This window comes from Crocodylus siamensis, chromosome 4 (assembly GCF_052110815.1).
Source record: "Crocodylus siamensis isolate JL-2025a chromosome 4, ASM5211081v1, whole genome shotgun sequence".
NCBI classification, from domain to species: Eukaryota; Metazoa; Chordata; order Crocodylia; family Crocodylidae; genus Crocodylus; species Crocodylus siamensis.
In genome coordinates, this window is record NC_143398.1 from 22826062 (window position 1) to 22848570 (window position 22509).

The 22509-nt window shown below is 44.2% G+C and overlaps 1 protein-coding gene across 3 annotated transcripts in view; it reads right to left on the reverse strand.

Moving 5' to 3' along the window:
* FBXL13 (F-box and leucine rich repeat protein 13) overlaps positions 1-22509 on the reverse strand; it is a 195991-nt gene that overhangs the window by 24061 nt on the left and 149421 nt on the right. For all 3 annotated transcript variants that reach the window (XM_090041955.1, XM_090041954.1, XM_090041956.1), the window contains one exon: positions 3771-3854. In XM_090041955.1, coding sequence (XP_089898081.1) covers positions 3771-3854 — 84 coding nt within the window. The remainder of the gene's footprint in view (positions 1-3770; positions 3855-22509) is intronic.

The following is a 22509-nucleotide window of genomic DNA, read 5'->3' on the forward strand; positions in this document are numbered from 1 at the left end:
TAATCACTATATCCAGCCTGGAGGGTTCCTCACTGGTCCAAAAACATTAGTCGCTGCTCCTCTGCTACCAGTGTTCTGGACCCATGGGGAGCCCTGCAGGTTGGCTAATGTGGCCTTATGCACTACATCAGCCATGCTGGGCTGCATGAAGTGGTGCAGGGCCCAATCTGGTAGCGTGGGGTCCAGCAGAGGCAGTGCAGGGCCCAATTTAGGTGGCACAGGGCCCAATCCAGCCTGAGAACCAGCTCCAAGCTACTCATCCAGCCTGGGAGACCAAAAGATTGAGCACTACTGATTTAAGACTTTGCTCAGCATGTGCTTAACCTTAAATATGGCAGTTCAACTGTTATTCAGTAAAGCAGTTAGCCTGTGCTTGAAGTCAGTGGAATGTATGCCTGCACTTAAATACTTTATGAAATGAGTGTATTAGAACATGTACATGTCATTACGCCAGTACAGGGCTTGGGTAGTGTTGTATGGAGACTTGTTGCACCCACACTGTGCACACCGTCTCCTGAGCTGGAACTTAGTGTGGTGCTGGCTTGGTCTCTGAGAAGAAAGTCTTGGGTTACTCTCCAAACCACACTTAAGTGGACTTTCCTACTTGAGTTCTGAGAAGTTGAACAGCCAGCGTCTATGGCACATCTGAATAGAGCACTAACTAATGCCATATGGGAACAGTGCAGGTGGCCCTTTAGGGCGCCTATACATGAGCGTGGAGACTGCTCCGATGTGCTGGAATTCCTGCATGTTGGAGCAGGCTTGATTTAATTGCTCCTGCTGGAGCATGGCAACTGCCACGTTCCAGCAGCCTCCTGTGTCTCGTGTATCAGCATCTCTGTGCTTAAAAATGGTGGCGGGGATGCTTGAACTAAAGCTCGTTTGAGTTTTAGTTTGAGTGCCCCTGCAGCAGTGCTTTAATTAGCATGGCTCTCACCCCTTCCCGGAGCACATGTAAAAGTGCTTGGAGCCTACAAGGAGGAATCATATAAAACTGTTTATCTTGTATCAACTGTGATATGTTGCATGTGCAGAACATTAGCTTGTGTGGATTCATAGATAAATGTATAAATGTGTGCACATCTTCTGTTTGTACAAACCTATAGCTATTCAACATCCACAACTTGCTGAAAAGTGCCAACACACTCTTAATGTATGGGCCTCAGCTGCTGTTTCCCAAAGAAGAAAAAGAACATTTTTTTTTATTACCAGAATTAACTGATTAGTGCTACTAAATCAAAATTTAAGTATGCATGTAACCTTTCAGAGCATAGTATAAATGACAAATATTCAGATGGGAAATATCATCCCTGTTAGAAACTGTAAACAGATGCTGTATGACTCAAATTAATGAAGAGCTTTAAACAACTAATCAAGATGTGTTGTACCTGTGAAATGAAACTGAAATGATATATTAGCATCATTGTTTTCATCTAGATGTTGTGAGGTAAAAAAAAAATTAATGATCTATTTTAATTACCTCTTCCATAGATCTTAGCTTTCAATAAATGTAAATAGTTAATAACTTCAAACTCTGGGCAGCTTCAAAACAAAGTTTGTCTCTATATCATTTAACTACTCTTCCATTCTACTTACATTATGAAACTGTAACTGCTCGTAGAGTGGTTGCTAGCCATAAGCAACTGCTACACAAAGATGCAAGGGCATTTCTAAACTTCTAGTACACATGAAAACATTGTTAGCCTAATCTTTCATATCACAAGAGAAAATATCTCTTGGTCACGATTTTACCTGAATGTTGTACATAGTCAATATCAAAATGATACAATAAAACAGTTATTTCAAAATAGAAACATTACTAAAATAACATTTTGTATGATGAAACTTGCTTAAGCTGGTCAGCTAACTGAGTAGGAAGATGTTTATTATATATTGGATAATAAATTAACCAGCTAAATGCACAGTTTAAAGCATATGCACTACAGCCAGTTGCCAGATATTAATTAGCTTCATCATAACCTTTGAATAAAGTTTGCATTTGAAGTTTTAACATTTCATAGTTTCATAGTTTCTAGGGTCGGAAGGGACCTGAGTAGATCATCTAGTCCGACCCCCTGCCATGGCAGGAAAGAGTACTGGGGTCAAACAACCCCAGCAAAGTGTACATCTACCCTCCTCTTAAAACCCCCCAGGGTAGGAGCCTGCACCACTTCTCTTGGAAGTTGGTTCCAGATCCTAGCCACCCTGACTGTGAAGTAGCGCCTCTTGATATCCAGCCTAAATCTATCCTCCGCCAGCTTGTGACCGTTATTCCTGGTCACTCCTGGCAATGCTTGGGGGAACAGGGACTCCCCCAGTGCCTGCTGATCCCCTCTGACTAGTTTATAACAGGCCACTAGATCCACCCTCAGCCTTTTCTTGTGGAGGCTGAACAGGTTCAGGTCCCGTAGCCTCTCCTCATAGGGCCTGCCCCGCTGTCCCCCATTTTTTTTAATGTTTTTTCAAACTACTGCAGAGCTCATGACATTTTCCTTTCTACAACAGCTAAGAAATCTGTTCCTAGTCAAAATGGCATACATTTATTCTTTGTTCCATTATGAAATATTAATGACAGTTTATATCACTTATTAAAAAAGATGACCATTGAAAAAAATACTGAATCAAAGTTTGGGCCAGTAAGGCAGAATGATATGAGATGAAGTTATAATGATGACCTGCAGGAGATCATGAATAACCAAGCATAATATATGCAAACAATTTCCTAATACTTGAGACAGAAGCAAAGTGCTCTTCACATGAATTACAAGCAATGAGAGAAATATGTCCTGGACAGAAATAAGTGGGGACAAATTGTGAAAGCAGCCAAGGAATGTTTGGGTGAGTGGAATCAGGGACCAGCAGTTGTCATATTCCTTTGCATGGCACTGTGCAAGTCAGCAGAAAGCAAGCATCCCCCAAGAGCTTAAAGAATAAATCAGATATAGTGAAAAAGCTTTGTGACTAGTAAGAAAGGATCAGGGTGGACTGTTGCAGTGTAGCTGAGTAAGCGAGGACTTTTCCCTTGTGTCTGCTATCTTGTGCTTCCTTAGAAAATAAGTTTTCATTAAAAAATGTATTCCTAAGCTTTATATGATTTCAAAGCTTCTAAATGATGTTCAGACAGTGAACTAAATGTTGCCTATGCAGCAATATCTGCCTGAGGCTGCAGACAGTCTCAAACAATAAGAGAAATGTAAAGTGATTTCTTTCATATCAACGATATTTGTCTCTGATTTAACAATGCTATTAACTATTTAACTTCTGGTTTTATTTTAGATTTATAATTAGGCAAAGTTAGGGTTGTGACCACATGGAAAAGGAAATGATAAAATGAAGGAAACAGAAAAGGATAAGGTGAGAGAAGTGACCAAATCAGAAGGATGGACATAGAGTAAGTGCAAGATATAAGGCAAGGCAGAGCTGTGCAGCTCTTTGAAAGTGAAGCAGAATCATGGATAATGCACCAGGAAAGAAAAGTATTTGGCTGCCAAATTTTAGATTGACTGGAAAAGAAAAATATGAGAAGGAAGGCTGAAAAAGAGACTAAAGTAGTTGACATTTTGGAAGCGGAGGATATTAAAGACAGCACAAAGGAATCTTAAAGAGTTACTAATGGCCAGAAGAAAAACGATAATACTGACATTCAGATTGGGTGATGGAAGGAAATATGATGGGTTAAAAGGAAAATAAGTAGCTCAACTTTTGACATGGTTAAGTTGAACAAACAGAGGGACTTCCAAGAGGACATCCCTATAAAAGTCTTAATTTACCTGAATCCCGATATCGGTGATCTTCTTACATTCTGACACAGAAAGTTCCTTCGTTCTTCCACTGTTGCCAAGGGCTCCCAAGCCCTAAAAATATTCCATATAAATTTCAGCTTAAATTCATACACACATTTCTATAATACTGTAGTCTTTAAAGCTATGACAGTGACGATAACACACTTGGACTAGATGAATATGCTTAGATTAGAATTAAAAGTGATTCAGCATATGCTTCCACCTAGGCAGCATCCCACCTAACCCTTGTGCACCTGGCCAAGGAAGTAAATTCAAATTGAACTTGTTAGGAATTTAGGATCACCATAGGGTCAGTGGAGATACTAACACAAGTCAGGTCTGTGATTCATATTTACATGCCAAGTCTCTCTTTATAGACATAGGGGATACTGCACCTCCCAAGGGCAATCCACAGAGCTCACTGAGCAAGTAGCTCATAACAGGCAAGCAGGAAATGGGAGAGTGCCCAAGAACAGCATCCGTGAATCTCAAACACACGAGACCCCCAAACATACTGGAGCTACATGAAGCAGTGTCCTCTGTCTGAAGAAGTTCTATTCAGGGGTCCTATGTAAACGCACGTTTGCTCTATCTACTGAAATTCTGCTCAGGCCACGTGTAGATGAAATGAGGGGCATGTGTGCATGACACTGTAAAGCAGGTGAAATGCTTTTGTATCACTTTAATGGTGTTGGTGTTTGCACACATTGGCAGCAAATTGCACCGTAATTCCAGCTGCTGTAGCAAATTTGGTGGCATAATGTGCCTTAAATGACTTAGGGCACAGCAAACTAAAACTCCTCTGAGGAGTTTTAGTTTGCTGCCCTACAGCCACGGAGTGAAGCACCAGGGTCCGTGCAGCTCAGGGGCTCTGCAGAAAGCCCGTGCAGGCAGCCTGGCAGCAGCCCGGGAAGGCAGGCTCTGTCCAAGAAAAGAAAAAAGTGGTGAGCCAGCTTTTTTTCCCCCTTGAACCTGCCTTGCTGCCTGAGCTGTGCAGGGGCCTAGTGCTTCCCTCCGCAGCTACAGTACCTCCTGGGACTGCCTGAGCTGGGTGCCTGTGGGAGGGTGCTGCCTGGGGGGGCGCTATTGCCTCAGAGGGGAGCACCAGCCCCCCCCGCCCAGGGACCACTCCACCTGCTGGCAGCTTGTCCTCCCCTCCCCGCCACCAGAGGCAGGTAAATGCATGGATGTGCACACAACATGGGGTGGGGTTTACTTGGCCCTAAATTAAATTCAATTTAGGACTCCTGTTTTGTCTACACACACCCTCAGGCTCCAACCAGCAGCTAAGACCTGGAATTCACATCACCTCCCACTCCTGTTCCTTCCTCCAAACAAATCCTCCTTACCTCACCTTGCCCTCAGCATATTGCCTCTCCAGCAAAAGAATGAAGCAATGTGACATAGATCAGTCTCTGTATGCTGTGGTCACCACAGACACAAAGATAACAGGCAAAGAACACTGAGCAACTGGGGGGGGCGGGAGAAGCTCTACCCATCACTGTGTCTGCTAGCTGCACAGACCACAGGTCACTCCTGCAAGATACTCATTCAGAACCAGAGGGCTCTGGGGTCAGAACTACCTTGTAGAGACTTATGTGGGGTCTGGTCTGCATATGGCAACTGTGCCATTTTGGGGTGGGCATATGCTGCGTGGAGAGAGGTGAAGGTCAGAGGAAGTTTACCAAGTAGCCTGCTATTAGAACACTTGACATAGCAGAACTGGCTGCAAAGACCAGACTGGGAGCAGAAGTAGGCACATGAACGACTGGTGCCTCCCAAGACTGGGGGGGCACCATTTGTAGGCGGCAGTTGGGACTGCCCACAAATGCTGGCGTTGCCAGTGCAGGGTGGGGAGGACAGCAAGCAGCAAGTGGGGACAATGGCCACAGCAGCAGCGAGGGTGGAGGGGGTTGGGTGGCAAGTGGCGACCGCCCGCAGAAGCTGGCAGCAGCTTCAGTGGTGGCCAGTCTCAGGGGGGGCATGTGCCCCCCCATGCCCTCCTTAAGCATCGCCTATGAATAGGCACAATGGCACAACCCTGTGTTGTGACAACATCTGTAATCTCTGTGTGCACTGCACACACCATAATGTTTACTGTTGGCTAATGTACACAGGGCCTTATCTTCTAGGCTTCTTTATATACACAAGGGTGCTATCCACTAAGCCAACGAACCTCCAGGAACAGTACCACATGATGGAATTCATAGAATATTAGGGTTGAAAGGGACCTCAGGAGGTCATTTAGTCCAACCCCCTGCTCAAAGCAGGACCATCCCCCAACTAGATTATCTCAGCTAAGAATTCTCATATAATTTTCCACAGCAGTGGCTCTCAACCTTTTTTGTACCAGGACCCATTCATGAGCATCGATGGCCAGTCCCAGCCCAGTAAATAGTTTAAGTAGAAAATGGCCCCCTGGCCCTGCTGGTGCCTCTCACTCCTGACTTATTGCCCCTAGCCCTCCAGTGTGTGGGGCGGGCAGGGGCCCAAGCAGCCCCTCGCAGGCTGGAACTACCAGCCTGCAAGGGAAAACCCATGTTTTTTCTCCTTTGAAGGAGAATCCATTTTTAAAGTTTGTTCATAACCCTTTCATATATTCTTGTGACCCAGTTTTGAGTCATGACCCGCAGATTGAGAAATGCTGCTCCACAGGATGAATCACCATAAGGATGTGAGCACCATGCATGCTCCTTAATCACTCATATTTGTTCTCCTTGGTCAGTAGTTGTTGAAACACAAAGGCTTTGTTGCAAACTGGACATGGACCTTGCTCTCTGACTTTCCTTTTCCCTTTTTACCCATGATTTCCCTCCCCAATCCCTAGCCCTGTGGCACCCCACCCACACACACTCCAAAAAGCCTCTTCAAAAGCTATCTAGTTCCCTCCCCACTCTAACCCCTGGGTCCTAAGCCTGACCCTCCAGCTCTGTAAAGTCCCCTCTTAAATCCTGGTCCACTAATCTACTCCCAATCGCTATGCAGCTTATTTGTCCACCCTACAGTTTCTAATCTTCCTAAGACACCCCTCCACCTGCAGTTGCCTCTTTCTCTGTGTCTTACACATAGAACACTTGACATTTGCCTTACACTAAGCTGATGCTCCACGTGCCTTTTATGGTGGTTGTTTGCATCCCTTTCTATCTGTTGGTAGCTTGGGTGAACTGCAGAGGCTGCTCCGAAGCATTAGGTATGTTTTCTTGCCAAATGGCTGGGGCCTGTCTAGACACTTGAGTAGAGTTTGGGTGCCTCCCATGCTCAAACTTTGAATAATCAGGAAACTGGGGCAGGAGTGAGACTTGAAAGTGCCTACACTACAGGTCAGTTCTGAGCAGGCACACAAGGCTGAATCTAACTGCTTACAGACACGTGCAGTCCAAAATGGAGGTGCATAATATGTTTAGGCATCTAACAAGTTTTGGAGCTGTTGGCATATATCACTCTTTGCTACTCAGGCAACTAATGTACCTACATACCCTTTATGCATCTGCTGAACTAATCTGAATCCTGGCCTTATTGCAAATGATATCTCCCATCTGAGGACTGCCACTCCTTGTGAAGTCATTAAATAATTTACTTAAATAAGACTCTATGAACTATTACCTACATTTTACAAAAGAAAATGTTATATGGGGGGTTGAGCTAAATTAGTTGCCCAAAGTCGCACAGAAAATTTATAACAGGATGAAGAACATAGCCCGAGTCTCTTTCCTTTGGTCTCTCCTCTCCTCACGAAAATGATTTGCTTTACAAAGCCATCCTCACACATGCATAAAGTAAATATTACATTGCTGGTATTCTCGTCTTCAACACAGCTCAAACTAATTTTCATTATACATCAACTTTTTACATTAAAATTTCCAAGTGTTCATTATGGAGCCTTCTTCATGTGATCTATATTTCTTATCTCTACCAGCCAGATTTGGAAAGTAAAAAATGTGTACTTTTTGTACAGATCTCTTCATTCCAGCCAAGTTATATAAAAACTGCTGTGAGGTCTTTGTAGAAATAATTTGTTTAACACAAGTAAACAATGAACGTATTCATACAAGAGAGAAAAGAAAGTGGAAGAAGCAGAGCTGTATGAATATATTCTCTGCCAGCAAGCAAATCAGCATTTCCATCCAGTAGAATGTTCTACAGATTTCCTTCAAGAATCCATATTCAAAATTCCAATTAAAAAAGCAACTTACAAACAAATCTGCATTCAAGTTCTTGTTTTAATTAGGCCAAAAATTAAGAGCCAAACAGCTGCTGTTAGGCACAAGCTCATGTTGGAAGTGGTGTCGAGTCACACTATCCTGGAAGGAGTGGAGGGATTATGCTAGCTGGAAACAGCCTGTGTTAAAGATAATAACAAGACTGCAACTTTGGCAATTCCTTTGGTTAAGAGCACAAGAAGCCTGGAAGATTCCTTGGGCTTTCTATTGTTTTTATTGTGGATAACTGGACCAGCCACAACCTAGCTCTAACTTTCAAGCCCTCAAAATAATTAGATTTTTGTTTTTTAATTTACACTGCTGCCAATACCAGCATCTACACATCACTAAAACTTAACCAAACTACAAAGTAAGCCTCCTGAAAACAAATTGGTCATCTTCTTCCATAGGAATGTTGTGTTAATAGTTTGGTTGGCAAAGTATCCATTGTCTTTCACAACAGTCATGCTGAACAAATGGGAAACATGAGACAGAAATAACAATGTGTAAATATGCTCTGGACGCCAGATGTAGACAGTATAATGATAATGTTGGGAGAAAGAGGATAACATGTATGTGCCAGTTTTGGAAATATAGGCAGCTGAATATAAGTACCAATAAAAAAAATATCAAATCCTAAATCCCAATTTCTTCTGGAAAATATAAAATGGAATTTTCTCCAGTGGATACACATATATTGGCATCTCTTACAAGAAACTTGCAAGAGATTCAGGTTTCCCATTTTCATTTAGTTCAGACAAGCAGATAAACATATACGTAGGTCCCAAGTGAGATCTATGCTTAGAATTAAGGCATGTTTTAAGTGTTCAATTGAAAAATCAAGGGCTTAAGCACATGCAAAAAGCCATCTTGAACTTCATAAAACCAAAATTACATTGATTGTTTCACATAAAAGATGTAATAAAAGTGACACTTGCCACTCCAGACTATTGCTAGAGAGTAGAAGCAATAGTTCCTATTTGCCTGCATCTCCATTCAAAAAGAAGTGTAGGTCTACACTGTATTGGCCTAGGGAACTCTATGTACAAGTTCTGCTAATACCTTGCCATAGTGTGACCATCCATCCTTAATTGGATGGGACAGTCCCAAAATGTAAAGATCAAGTCCAAGTCTCTTGCAGGGCTCTATCCTGGCTTCAGCCCTAATGTCATAGAGTGCCTCCCAGGCACGGTCCTCATGTGGCTTCTGACCTCCCCTGTAGGCAAACTCAAACTTCTGGTCAGAAACAGAAACACAAGCCAACTACTTCACACTGAAATACTTAAAGCCCACTCAGAGTCCCTATCCCATAACCACCCCCGCTTCCCCTCTTAGCCATCTCCTTCTAGCTTTCTAGGGTACCTTGGATGCCTGTGGGCTGATTTCCAACAGCCTTATATCCCTGGAGGTCCTCTCTTTGCAGAGGTCGGGGCCAGCCTGCCCTGTCTGTAATTGATCCAGGAGTTTCTGCTTAGCTCATTACCCAGCCTATTCTGATCTGCTGTGGTTTGCCCAGCTCACCTTTAGCTACCTGCCTGCTTAGAGTACTACCCTATAGATTATTGCAGGAGCACCTTACCACAGACAGCTGCCAGAAGCTCTATAACTCTTCTTTATCTACCCGCAGGTTGCTTGCTTCTCTGCAGCTGGCCCTTGGTTAGCTACTTGTACCAGGCTGCAAACCTTGCCTGCTGCACTTTTCTTTTTCAAATACCATGGTTCCTTGACCCCTGTTATAGTGGGGTGGGACTTACAAACAACTGTTTGGCCCAGCTGTTTGTCAGTCCAAGCTCCTGCAGCACAACAGAGTCTTCAACAGCTGGCAAAACTTGAAAGAAGTGCCAAAATCAATAGAAATTTCTAAAAATCAGGCTACTAATTACAATTAAATTTAAAATTTCAGCTTGATGTTTTGCCTTTAAGAAATCTGAAGAAAGTTATAATATTTTGTCTTCAATTATTAGGCAAGTTTTATACTATAAATTACATTGCTTAACCTTACTGATAATAGCACTATTAGAGAATCACTATTAATAATATTAATCTGTGTAGAAATGGTCTCTATTTTGCTATCTGTATAATATTCCAGAAAATAAGTTTATTAGCATATCTTGAATTTGAATAGTCATTATTATTTATCTCATCAATTATCTAAACGTGGGTTTGACAGGAGCCAGGTGATTTCAGTGGTGTATCAGCAGTAGCGGGCTTTGCCTGCACCTACACTGGGACCAGCCAGCTGGGAGCTGTGCCCACATGACAGCTGCTTCTCCCAGCCACAGTGTGGGTGCAGCCCAGGTATCTGCAAGCTGTGTCTGTGATACAGCTGCCTCTCCCTGCCCCCAGATTCCAGCTGTGCCCATGCCACAGCTTTAGGTAGGGGGAGAAAGAAAGGGCGGGGGTAGAGAGAAGTGGTGACAGTACAGACAGTTTGCAAATACCTGGTTATGGCCCAACTCCCCACCAGCTGGCATCTGTGTTCACACTGCAGCCATTGAGTGGGGGGACTGGGAGCAGTATCAGTGGCACAAGTGCATCTTGCAGCTGCCTGGCCCCATCATGGGTGTGGGGAAGTGCCCCTGCCACTAACATGACACTGAAGCCACCCAGCCTGCACTGGACTGGAGCTGGGTTGTTCTCATTTAGGGTATGCCAGCACTACACCTCACATAAACAAGTTTTAGCTCTCACAGGTCACTTTGAACAATGTAGCTGTGGCAGCCCAAAACTTACATCAGGCTGCAAAGCCCACCTGAGAAACTGAATAAACACTGTTAACAGTACCTTAACTTGCTGGTTTTCTCTTCTTCTTCAGGAATCTCTTGCAGTTGAGGATAATTGGCTTCCATGATAGTCTTATCTTCATGTCCAGAGATGGGTGATGAGGCCTATCTGGGATTGACAAACTCTATTGCAGCTTGGACACATGTTTCTGCGTGGGGCGGGTGGTGCTGGATTCTTGATTTGGGTCACAAAATGCTGTTTCTGTTGCTCCTGCTTTTCCATCTCCTGTTGTTCTTGTGAGGTTTCAAAGTACTGACATCCCTGCAACAGACTCTTCCTCCATTTAGGGTGGTCCTGGGTGACAGTCTCCCATTAGTTGACAGTCTCCCATTAATGTTGCATTTTTTTAAGTGGCCTTGAGGATGTCCCTGAAGCACTCTCTCTGCCCTCCTCTTGAGCATAGGCCTCGGCTGAGCTGGGAGAACAGAACTTGCTTTGGGAGTTTGGAGTCAGGCATCTGAATGACATGGCTGGCCCAACAAAGTTGATCTCAGATTATCATTCCCTCAATTCTCATAGTGTTTGCTTGCAGGAGGATGCTAACAGGGGTGCATCTCTCTTCCCACTACATTTGACAGATCTTCCACAGGCAGTGTTGATGATATTTCTCCAACAACTTCAAATGTCTCCTGTACATTGTCCATTTCTCAGCTCCATACAGCAAGGTGGGGATCAAGACTGCTTGATAAACCATGAGCTTGGTTTCAGAACTGATGTTGTGATCTTCGAACAACCATTTCTTCAGATATCCAAAGGCTGCACTTGCACTTTAGAGGCAATGTTGGATTTGTCAATGTCAGCTTTCTGTGACAGATGGCTTCCGAGTTACAGGAAATACTCAATGTCCTCCAGAGTCTCACCATGAATCTGGATTACTGGAGATGGGGACTGTTCATCAGGAGCTTGTTAGTGGAGACTTTAGTCTTCTGAATATTAAGTATCAGTCCCATTTTCTTGTATGCCTTGGTAAAGATGTTGACGATTGCCTGAAGGTCTGCTTCTGAGGGAGTGCACACTACAGCAACATCAGCATACTGGAGCTCAATGACTGCGGTAGGGGTGGTCTTGGTTTTGGCTTGGAGTTGACTGAAACTAAACAGCTTACCATCCATTCAGTTTACATTCACTCTGGCTGGAAGCTTGTTGGTAGTCAGATGTAACATTGTCACAAAGAATATTGAGAAGAGTGTTGGGGCAATGGCACAGACTTGCTTAACTCCTATTTTAACCTCAAAGGTTAATGGCTCCATGTTCTCCACCTCCATGTTCTTTGAACTGCCCATCTCCCACTTGCCAGGTCTTGCTCAGTGCAGCTTTACTGATGTTGTGATGCCTAAGTTCTCAGGCCATGATTGCAGTGTGCTGCTCTGGGTGTTCACTATTAGGGTTGTCCATGAGGGCCCTGATGTTCCAGATCCCAAAAATAATGGCGCATCTTCACTGGTATTTTAAAAAAAAAAGTAAAGGTGATTCCACTGGATGCAGTTATCCAGTCAGGAAGAAATACAGAACACTGTATTAGACAGGCACCTTTCTAGTTCCCTCCCCATGTTAGGTGAGCAGAATAAATCCTGGAGAGGGCCGCTCAGTCACACAGTCACACTCCTGTCTCATCCAAGTGCTAGATGACCTTCTTGTATCTGCTGCCTTCATGCTGGTTCATGACTATGAGCTTCCAGACCTCACAATCCTGTTCCTATTGCCATTAACAGTTCCCCAGGGGGTTTGAGGAATGTGCTGGCATGGAAGATGCCTGTGTGACTTCTTTTATTGTGGAGAAGCTGTTGCACAACAGCTTCCACACTGTTCTTGACAGAACAGGACCTTGATCCAATGGCAAAGAGACCAAGACAACTGGGGGTCTCATTCTGCTGCAACCTTCATCTGCCTTCGCAGCTGTTGAGATTCTAACATCTTCTTCCACCTGCTCGGCCATTGAGGACCTGTAGACCATGGCTGGAGGCTGGGTAGGCTTATTATAGAGGCAACCTGTACTCGCCATGTCACAACACCATCAAAGGATATATGTCCTGGCTTTTCAGGAGGGAAAGCACTGCCAACTGCTGTCCTCCCCACATCCTGGTGGTGCCGCTGCTGCTTGGTCCACGACTGCTTATTCATCAGTTACTCCTGCTTATTTCACAGAAAACATTCCCTGAAGGTCATTCCAGTATCCACCACCTGTGGACGCACTGGGTAGCAATACAGCTCTGCCCCAGAGTTGCTAGTTAAAATTGACTTGGATGTGTCTATGTGAACTGATGTGATAACTTTGACTGCAGTGTAGACATATCCTTCCTGTCACACAAGACATGCCATAGAATTTCATGTAGTAATACCTATACCATACTCAATTGTTTGTGGATAGACCTGAGGACTTTTTGAAAAATATATTTACATTTGATATCTAGTTCAAGTAGCACAATTTCTAATCAAACACAACTTTTATTGTGTAAAAAACAAAGCACAAAACAGCCAGATTTTCAAACTTCTGAGGCCCTGCAACTCCCCATGACTCTAGCTCAAAGTGTGGGTATTCAGCACATTGAAAACTTGCTAATTTCACTCCCTATTTCTTAAAATATTTTGGATCTTTGTACTCAAGTTGCACTACCTCTGTTTCCTTCAGCATTCTGAGGTAAAACCGTCTGGATCTGGAGTTCATTAAATTTCTTTTAACATTTCTTCTTCCTCCTCACTAGAAATGTGGTTGGTGCATAATTTGTCACCCACTTTCCTCTGAGAACACAAGGCATATAATTCATTAACCAGCTGTTGCTAGTAACATCTACAGGGGTTTGTTAATAAATTCTCTCTTGTCTCTTACAAGCCTCTCTCTCATCAATTTTCTAACAGACTAAAAATATTGAGCCAGATGATGATTTCAAATCCTTGTAAATCTGGAATAGTACCACCTGAAGCCCAGGGAATTTCTCTGGATATATGCCTATGAAAGTCTAACCAGAATCTAGCCTGTACTTTTTACTGGAACCTGTTTAGCAACTTACTGTTACAATATTATTAAATATTTATGTTGTAGTAGAACAGTGAGGACCTACTCCTATCAAAGCTACTATGTTCAAACACATAGTAAGAGAACATGGGTAAACTGCAGCACAGTTCCTGATGATTTCTGTGTATTTTGAAATTGGACATCCTTGAATGGCATGCAAATAACTTTTTACTGACTGGATGAGTCCTGAATGCTGAACCAATGGTGATTCTTGAGTAAAGATGTGAAGGAGGTAAACAGAGAGGTTTTTATCAATTAGTTCAGAAGTGTTCCATGCCTAAGGCTGGGCGTGGAAGGAAATATTGAAACTGCCATGGGGAAAACACAGTCTTATTTTCTGTTGTTTTTATCTTTGATTTTTAAAAATTGACTAAGAACCTTTTGGTCCAATTTTGCATATACTTTACCTGTTTTTGCATTACATCACTAAACTACATGTACTAGATCATTCACATTAACGTATCTGAAGGGAAGCAGGAAGGGATTTAGAGACAGCCAACAGGAAACACTACACAGAAGAGCATGTTTGAACTCCAATCTTTCTCGGCAATGTATTCACTGGTGATGTCACCACCCATTTCTTGTATAAGAGCTTATTAAAGCAGGAAGTGCTAGACTGGATTCTAGGCCCCACTCAACCTGAGGTGATACATACTCACGTCTCCCACCTCCAAAAGCGCATAGGTGTCTCATCTCCTGTTGAAGCTGGAAGAAAGGAATGCACAGGCCAGAAGGAGACCAAGCAAGAGAAACCATGATTTGCAAGCCACTGATCACAGCAGCCTGCTGAGAGGGAAGATTTCTGGGTCTTGGTTTTTACTCCCAGAACTGTTTATGGATTGCCCATTAGTCAGTAATTGGATAACAAGCAGAAACAATCCTGGGAAAGGATCAGAACCTAGGCTTCAGAATCAGGCTCCATCTGCCTTGTTCTGGCCACATGAATCCCTCCTGCCTACCTAGACAATTCTATGGCCGGTGACCAGGCCCCTGCCCTCAGCAGTGGAAAATATGGGACTGAATTCCCTCCGGCTAGTTATAAATCTTCCACTTCCTATACGTGTGGTTTAACCACCAAAATATTATGAAAAAAAATAGGCACCATCAGCACTACAGCCAACAATATGTCCTCCTCCTCCAACCACATTTTTGAGTGACACTAGCCATGGATGCCATGCTTCATGCTGAACTCAGTGCTGCTGATTTGAGCTACTGTGTGCACTCAAAACAGATCCACTCCCAAGGACTTAGGCAAACCATGCCACCTAGAAAACAATGGGGTTAGGTATCTGGCTTCTCTGATGAGGGGCTTCTGTGCATGCTAAGAAGCCTAGGTATAAACACCTGGAGAACCTTTCAGATCAAAATGGATTGGGATACATTTAGGCACCAAACAATGTTCTACAGTTGCTTGAGTGGGCTTATTTTGGATCATTTTTGTAGTGTGGGACGAAGGTACCAGAGCTGTCAATACTCTGCAAACATGTTAACAAACAAGGCCCCAGCCCAAAGGCATTTCTGAAAAATTGGTGGTGTAAAGCTTCAAAAGATCCTCAGGAAGGATATGAAGTTCATCTTTTTCAAGAACTACATACTTCGCAATATGATTGTGTTTATCTAAATTTTAAAAGAAGAAATGGCAACTGCTTTAGTTAAGGTTGAATGACTATTTACCTCCTAAATTCCTGTATTCTGTTGTTTAATTTTATATCTTTCTAAATTTCCAAAATTTAGGTTGATTTTTTTTTTCTGGATTTGTGGCTGCCCCAAAGCATTTCTGAATATGAAAGGAGGATAGGAAAAAAAAACTTTGTTATAAAAACATGCTTGAAACTTTGCACTACATGTGTTATTTATCAAAATCATTTTGATTTTCAATAAATATGGAAATACTTTCTGAAATGTAAGTTGAAAGGGAAAAGAATCCTCACAAAAACAGTCGGTATATATGCTATATGTTTGTTCATATCCTATCTACAGCACACTATGCCCTAAATATCCTATGGCTGAGATGTCTGAAACATGCTTGTTGCTAGACAGGTCTAACAACCTTATATCCTTTTTAATGAGAAACCTAAAAACAAAAATATTATACTATATAGCTTATGTTTCAATTATGTGTGGGTAGAAAACATCCCACTGGATTTCACCTCCCACAGAAGAAAGAAAGGGAAGGAGAAAGAAAGCAGGGATTTACATTTTTTAAATAAAGCAGACATGGTTTAGAAATACTGGAGAAAGGAAATGGACATTAAAAATGACAGAAAAATATGTGGATCGGGTATGTTATTGTTACTGGCATAGTAAAATTAAATAATATAAAAGAAAAATATTTTTAAAATATATGAAAATTGATATAGATAAATAGAAATAGCTTTAAATAGTATTAAACTTCCTGGTGAATACATTCAAGGCTTTCCTTTGCTACCGACTTAGTTTTTTTTCCTTACCAATTTGAAAATCAATTCTGCAAACCTTTATTTCTGCACTTACCCTCTCCCTAAAGTCTATGGTTCTATTCAAATGAATAGAAACTATGAGGTAGATTCACAAAGGGTTTTAAGAAGGCTAATAGACATGTTTGGTGACTAAATTTATACTTCAGAGTAAAAAATATCCCACTGAAATGCTGCCTAACTCTGGAGGTCCATAAGCATCACATTTATACAATATTAAAGTTCCACCAATGCCTAGAATTCTGCTACCAAGCAATTTAGCCTTGAATGTATTGTGTAGTTCAGTGCCTACCTCTGTCAGGATCCAAAATTAGACATTCCTTTGTGAGACAATGTCAAAGAACATGAAACAGACTGGGCTTTACAAAAACATGTGTGGGGAGGGTGACGTTCTTTTTATTCAATAGCTTGCTGCCCAGGGCACCCATGGTAGACAATGGAGAACCTGAGTTGAATTCCCCACAGTGCTGCACTTCCACAGAGGTTACCCAAACCCCCAAGCATACATGTCTCAAGTAGGCCAGACACGGGTGGAGCATGCTCATCCTCATTTTCACTAGGTCTCACTACTGCACTATTAAAGACAAGCCCTATAGGGGCAGATGTCACACACAAACAGGGTTAAGTGATCAGAAACCATTTTAAATCTGTAACAGAATAGAAGTTTGGTGCACATGCGCCAGTTTAAAAATAGCCTACACTGGTTTCAGATAGATCTGATTTTAGATTTATATACTAGGCCTCCTTTAGCCTGGATGAACATAGCATCAAACTTAACTGATTTAGGTTAAACTGGTTTATTGCACCTCTGGTCCCCCTACACCTGTGGGGGTGAGGCTAAGCTGGTGCCGGACCACGCTAACGGGTGGAAGGGTGTAATCCCCCCTCTGAACCAGCACTCAGGGGACCTCTCCAGGGTGAAAGGAACCCCTGCTGAGTTGCAGGTATCTCCCTCACATGGGCCTAAGGCTGGAGTGACTGCCCCCTCCCTCCCCGCAGGGGGCAGACAGCGGGGGACTGGAGGCAGGGCATGTGCTGGGCAGCCAATCAGAAATGGGCCCCACTTGCTGCATTCAGGTGCTCTCAGCAGTGGCAGGCAGGCAGACTGAGAGGCGTGCTCTAGTGCCCCCCAGCTTCTGGTCTAGGTGACTGTAGGCTGCCTTTCCGGATACAAAAGTGCATGTCAGTTCACTTAATTATTGGTTCAACTTATGCAGCTTAGGGAAATCTGCAAAGATTGAATCAATTTAGCCTTGGGCTTTTTGACTCTCTGTACTTAGCCCACAAGTCCAAAATGTGGGCACTGAATGGATTCAGGGGTCTAATGGACTTTGTGGCCATTTGCTTTTTGCTACTTAGGCACCTGAATTCTACCCAAGTCCTGTTTAGGCACCTAGGGCACCTATACATGAGCGCAGGGGCTGCTCCGATGCACTGGAATTCCAATACAGTCTGCTGGAGCATGGCAATTACTGCACTCCAGCAGCCTCCTACATCTCTTGTATCAGCATCCCTGCACTTAAAAATAGCGGTGGTGGGAACTTGAACTAAAGCTCATTCAATGAGCTTTAGTTCAAGTTCCCTCACTGCTATTTTTAAGCGTGGGGACTCTGATACAAGACATGGTGGCACTTTAATTAAAGTGGGTCTCAGAGCCAGTCTAATTAAAGCACTGCCGCCATATCCCAGAAGCACATGTTAAAGTGCCCCTAGTTTTACTCATCTGTATTTTCCTCTTAGTCCCTTCCAATGTCACAAGGTAAGAATTTTTACCTTGTGCAGAGACAGAGTAGGATTTTTCATTACATTTTTCATTAGCTGTCAACCTGGGTTTCTATGTAAACTGGGCCTTGTTAGGTATACTTCTAAGATGCCTGTAAGTTTCTTCATAAGGGCAATAAATGCAGTATTATTTCTTAATATGATACTAATGTTCTTCAGAAACAGGAGCCTAAAAATTAAACTGCTAAAACGATACAGAAGGCAACAGAAACTGTTAGGTTTCCAACAATTTTGAAAGCCATGAAGGTACTTAAATATGGACTTAGGAATCTGACATTCAGATTTCATTCATAATGAAATAATGGCCTAGTAGTCCTATCAAAATATTAAAGAGAGTTCACCCACTTTTTGACCAGGTCTAGTTATACCTCAACTATCTAAGAGTGTATGCCTCCATTGTGTCTTCTTTGCATCCTAATTCAGGTAAGCATGATGCACTGCTAGTACAGATTTCCCTCACCAACTACAGTTTTGCCAACCACGGTTTGGAGTATCCACAGTTAATATTCTGTATGTTATTTTGGCTACCATGGTATACAGTTTTGAGTAACCACAGTTTTCCATGGCTGCGCATCAGCCCACCAACCCCCCAACCCCCTAACCCTGTTCATGTCTCTCCTCCCCCACCCACAGCCCCTGCTCCCCCAGCTGGAGGTGGCCCCCAACCCTGCCAGATGTGAACACAGTGGCAGGGAGCTGCCCTACCTGAGGTGGCAGGGAACAGCAGGTCCACTTGCCACTGTTTCTTGTTGCCCTGCTTCTCTCCCCCACAACCAGGCACGGCAGGAAGTCAGGTAGGGATCTCTTTGTCTGCCGCCACTCATCCTGGTGAGGTGCCTCCTGTGCCTGCTCCTGGTTTGAGGGGCACAGCCCTCAGTGCAGCCCTGCATGCAGGAAGCACATCGCCAGGGCAATACAGGGCAAGCAGCGGTGGGTAAGGAGATCCCCATGTGACTTCTCTGCTCCCTGCCACATCAGGTCATGGGGGACGAAAGCAGGGCAGCAAGGAACAGCAGGCCCGCTTGCCACTGTGCCCTGCTGCCCTGCACAGTGGTGTGCAGACCTCCATTCATGGTGAATAGAGCCCTGGCCAGGCCAAGTCATGGGACAATCTGAGCCTGGCGACTTGTCCGGGGTGCGGATGAGAGGTTCCTGCTACCGCCAGACTCAGATTGTCCCACAGCTCAGTCCAGCCAGGGCCCCATTTGCAGGCTGCTGACCGGCTATGACGGCCAGAACCAGAGGGATTAATAAGCAATAAATTCTTAGAGGCTTTTGGTATTTTGCCTAAACAGGTAATATTAGCTAATATAAAGCTTGTAAGTTTGTAACCCGCAAATGAAACTTGTCTGTTATAAGTTTAAACAAAATGATAAATTAACTGTTCGTGGAACTGACTGGGCCCCATAGGCAAAGCTGTAGCTGCAAGATTAGCTGACATAATGGTTTTTTTGCTCAGGGTTCAGCCTTGACAATAAAAACTGGATCTAACTGCCTGGCACACCCGACACATTCCAGAAAAGCACATCCCAAGAAAGCATATTCAGCAAAACCTAAAAGGGTTAGGCGGAGCAATGTCAATTTCAAACCTAAAGGTGCTGCATTGTAATTTGCTTACTGGATAAAGCTGGGTCTTACCTTTTTCTGATAATTTTTAACACCTTTCAATCCCATAGGGTAACAGCTATAGGGCAAGATTGTGAGTGGCTCTAAAGCCAACAGATTAGCATAAGACTAAAATAAAAAAGCACGTGCATCAGGTGACCAGCAGGAAGGAGGGAACAGAACGGTTATTTTCTGTTCTAAACCTGGACTCCAGACCCCCGTGTGAGTGAGGATTGGATCCTGATCAAGGGACCTTCCCCGGTAAGCCTCCGACAGCATTGATCAGGGACGCCTGATTTTGCTGGAATCACTTGACGTGTACCTGGTATCGAGGGACTCTCTGTAAGTTGCCACCCCATGTCTGTCTGTTGTTTTGAATAGCCCAGTGTCTGATACCCTCGCAGTGCTCAGTTGGCCTGCTACAGAATTGATCCATCTATATGTTGTTATTATCTCTTATTACTTACTATTAGCTCTTTAATACTGCATTATCTGCTTATCACATTTATCTTTCTGTTAACTGTTGTGTGTGTAAGCTATAATAAATTTGCCTTTACTTCACTCCCAACTTTGCCTTCTCAATCCAAAACTGAACCAAACAGCCCAGTGGCAGATACCCTTGCAGTGCCCAGTTGGCCTGTAATAGAATTGATACACTTACAGTGCCCATCTGGCCTGTGACACCAGCCAATCATACACCACAAAAGGCAGGCACAAAACATCCCCACCCTGCCATTCAGATGGGTGGAGACAGAGATCAGTTCAGTGTGCTGTGTGGGGCCAGCTGGTGCATCCCTCTTCTCCCCTTTCCTTCCCCCTCTCTGTCCTCTGGGTAAGAAGCCAATGCACCGGAAGAGATGCTGCCACCTCAACCTGGGCACGCTTCATCGCCACCCACCAGTGCATAACCCGTATAACCTAAGCTTCAAGCATCAAGGACAACAAAAACTCCTTTTTCAGATAGGTGGGGAGCCGGAGGAAAAGCAAGGGCAATGTTGGACCCCTGCTAAACCAGATGGGGCAACTGACAACTGACGCCCAGGAAAAAGCCAACCTATTAAATAGGTACTTTGCGTCAGTCTTTCATCAGTCCCATGGGACGCCCGTGCCTGCTATGGGACAGGGAGATCCGGGTGATGGGGATCCCCTACCCTCCATAAATGCTGACCTCATGAAGGAACACCTTGAGAAGCTGGATACCTTCAAGTCAGCCGGTCCTGACAATCTGCAACCCAGGGTACTCAAGGAGCTGGCGAGCGTCATAGCCCAGCCCCTGGCACGGATCTTTGAAAACTCCTGGCGCTCTGGTGTAGTGCCTGAAGACTGGAAGAAGGCCAGTGTGGTGCCAATCATCAAGAAAGGGAGGAGAGTGGATCCGGCTAACTACAGGCCCATTAGCCTGACTTCTATCCTGGGGAAGATCTTAGAAAAGTTTATTAAGGAGGCCATCCTTGAGGGACTGGCCCAGGCTAACATTCTAAGGGATAGCCAGCGCAGGTTTGTTGCGGGTAGGTCTTGTTTGACCAATCTCATTTCCTTCTATGACCAGGTGACCTATCACCTGGACAAGGGAGAAGAGATTGATGTCATATATCTTGACTTCAAAAAAGCCTTTGATCTGGTATCCCATGATCACCTCTTGGCCAGACTGGCCAGTTGTGGCCTTGGTCCACCACGATCTGCTGGCTGGGAAACTGGCTCCATGGTCGGACCCAGAGGATTGTAATCGATGGCAGTCACTCATCGTGGTGCCCTGTGACCAGTGGGGTCCCTCAAGGCTCTGTCCTGGGACCCATCCTGTTCAACATCTTCATTAACGATGTGGACATTGGAGTCAGGAGTGGACTGGCCAAGTTCGCCGATGACACCAAACTTTGGGGCAAAGCATCCACGCCAGAAGATAGGCGGGTGATCCAGGCTGACCTGGACAAGCTCAGCAAATGGGCGGACGAGAACCTGATGGTGTTTAACACCGAAAAATGCAAGGTTCTCCACCTTGGGAGGAAAAACCTGCAGCATCCTTACAGGCTCGGCGGTGCTACGTTGGATAGCACTACAGAAGAAAGAGACTTGGGGGTCATCATTGACCACAAGATGAACATGAGCCTGCAATGCGATGCTGCGGCTAGTAAAGCGACCAAAACGCTGGCTTGCATCCATAGATGCTTCTCGAGCAAATCCCGGGACGTCATTCTCCCCTTGTACTCGGCCTTGGTAAGGCCGCAGCTGGACTACTGAGTCCAGTTTTGGGCTCCACAATTCAAAAAGGATGTGGAGAAGCTTGAGAGAGTCCAGAGGAGAGCCACGCGCATGATCAGAGGTCAGGAAAACAGATCTTACGATGACAGGCTGAGAGCCATGGGACTCTTTAGCCTGGAAAAGCGTAGGCTCAGGGGTGATCTGATGGCCACCTATAAGTTTATCAGGGGTGACCACCAGGATCTGGGGGAACGTTTGTTCACCAGAGCACCCCAAGGGATGACGAGGTTGAACGGTCACAAACTCCTGCAAGACCGTTTCAGGCTGGACATAAGGAAGAATTTCTTTACTGTCCGAACCCCCAAGGTCTGGAACAGTCTGCCAGCGGAGGTGGTTCAAGCACCTACATTGAACACCTTCAAGAGTATATTGGATGCTTATCTTGCTGGGATCCTATGACCCCAGCTGACTTCCTGCCCTTTGGGCAGGGGGCTGGACTCGATGATCTCCCGAGGTCCCTTCCAGCCCTAATGTCTATGAAATCTATGAAATCAATAAGTACCCCAAGGGGTATGCCTATGCCTGGATGACCACCCGTGCATTAAAGGTAAGTGAAAATGAATTTATACACTATAGTGTACAGTATTCAAGTCCCTAACCCAAAGGCGGGCAATTATTTTGGATGGAAG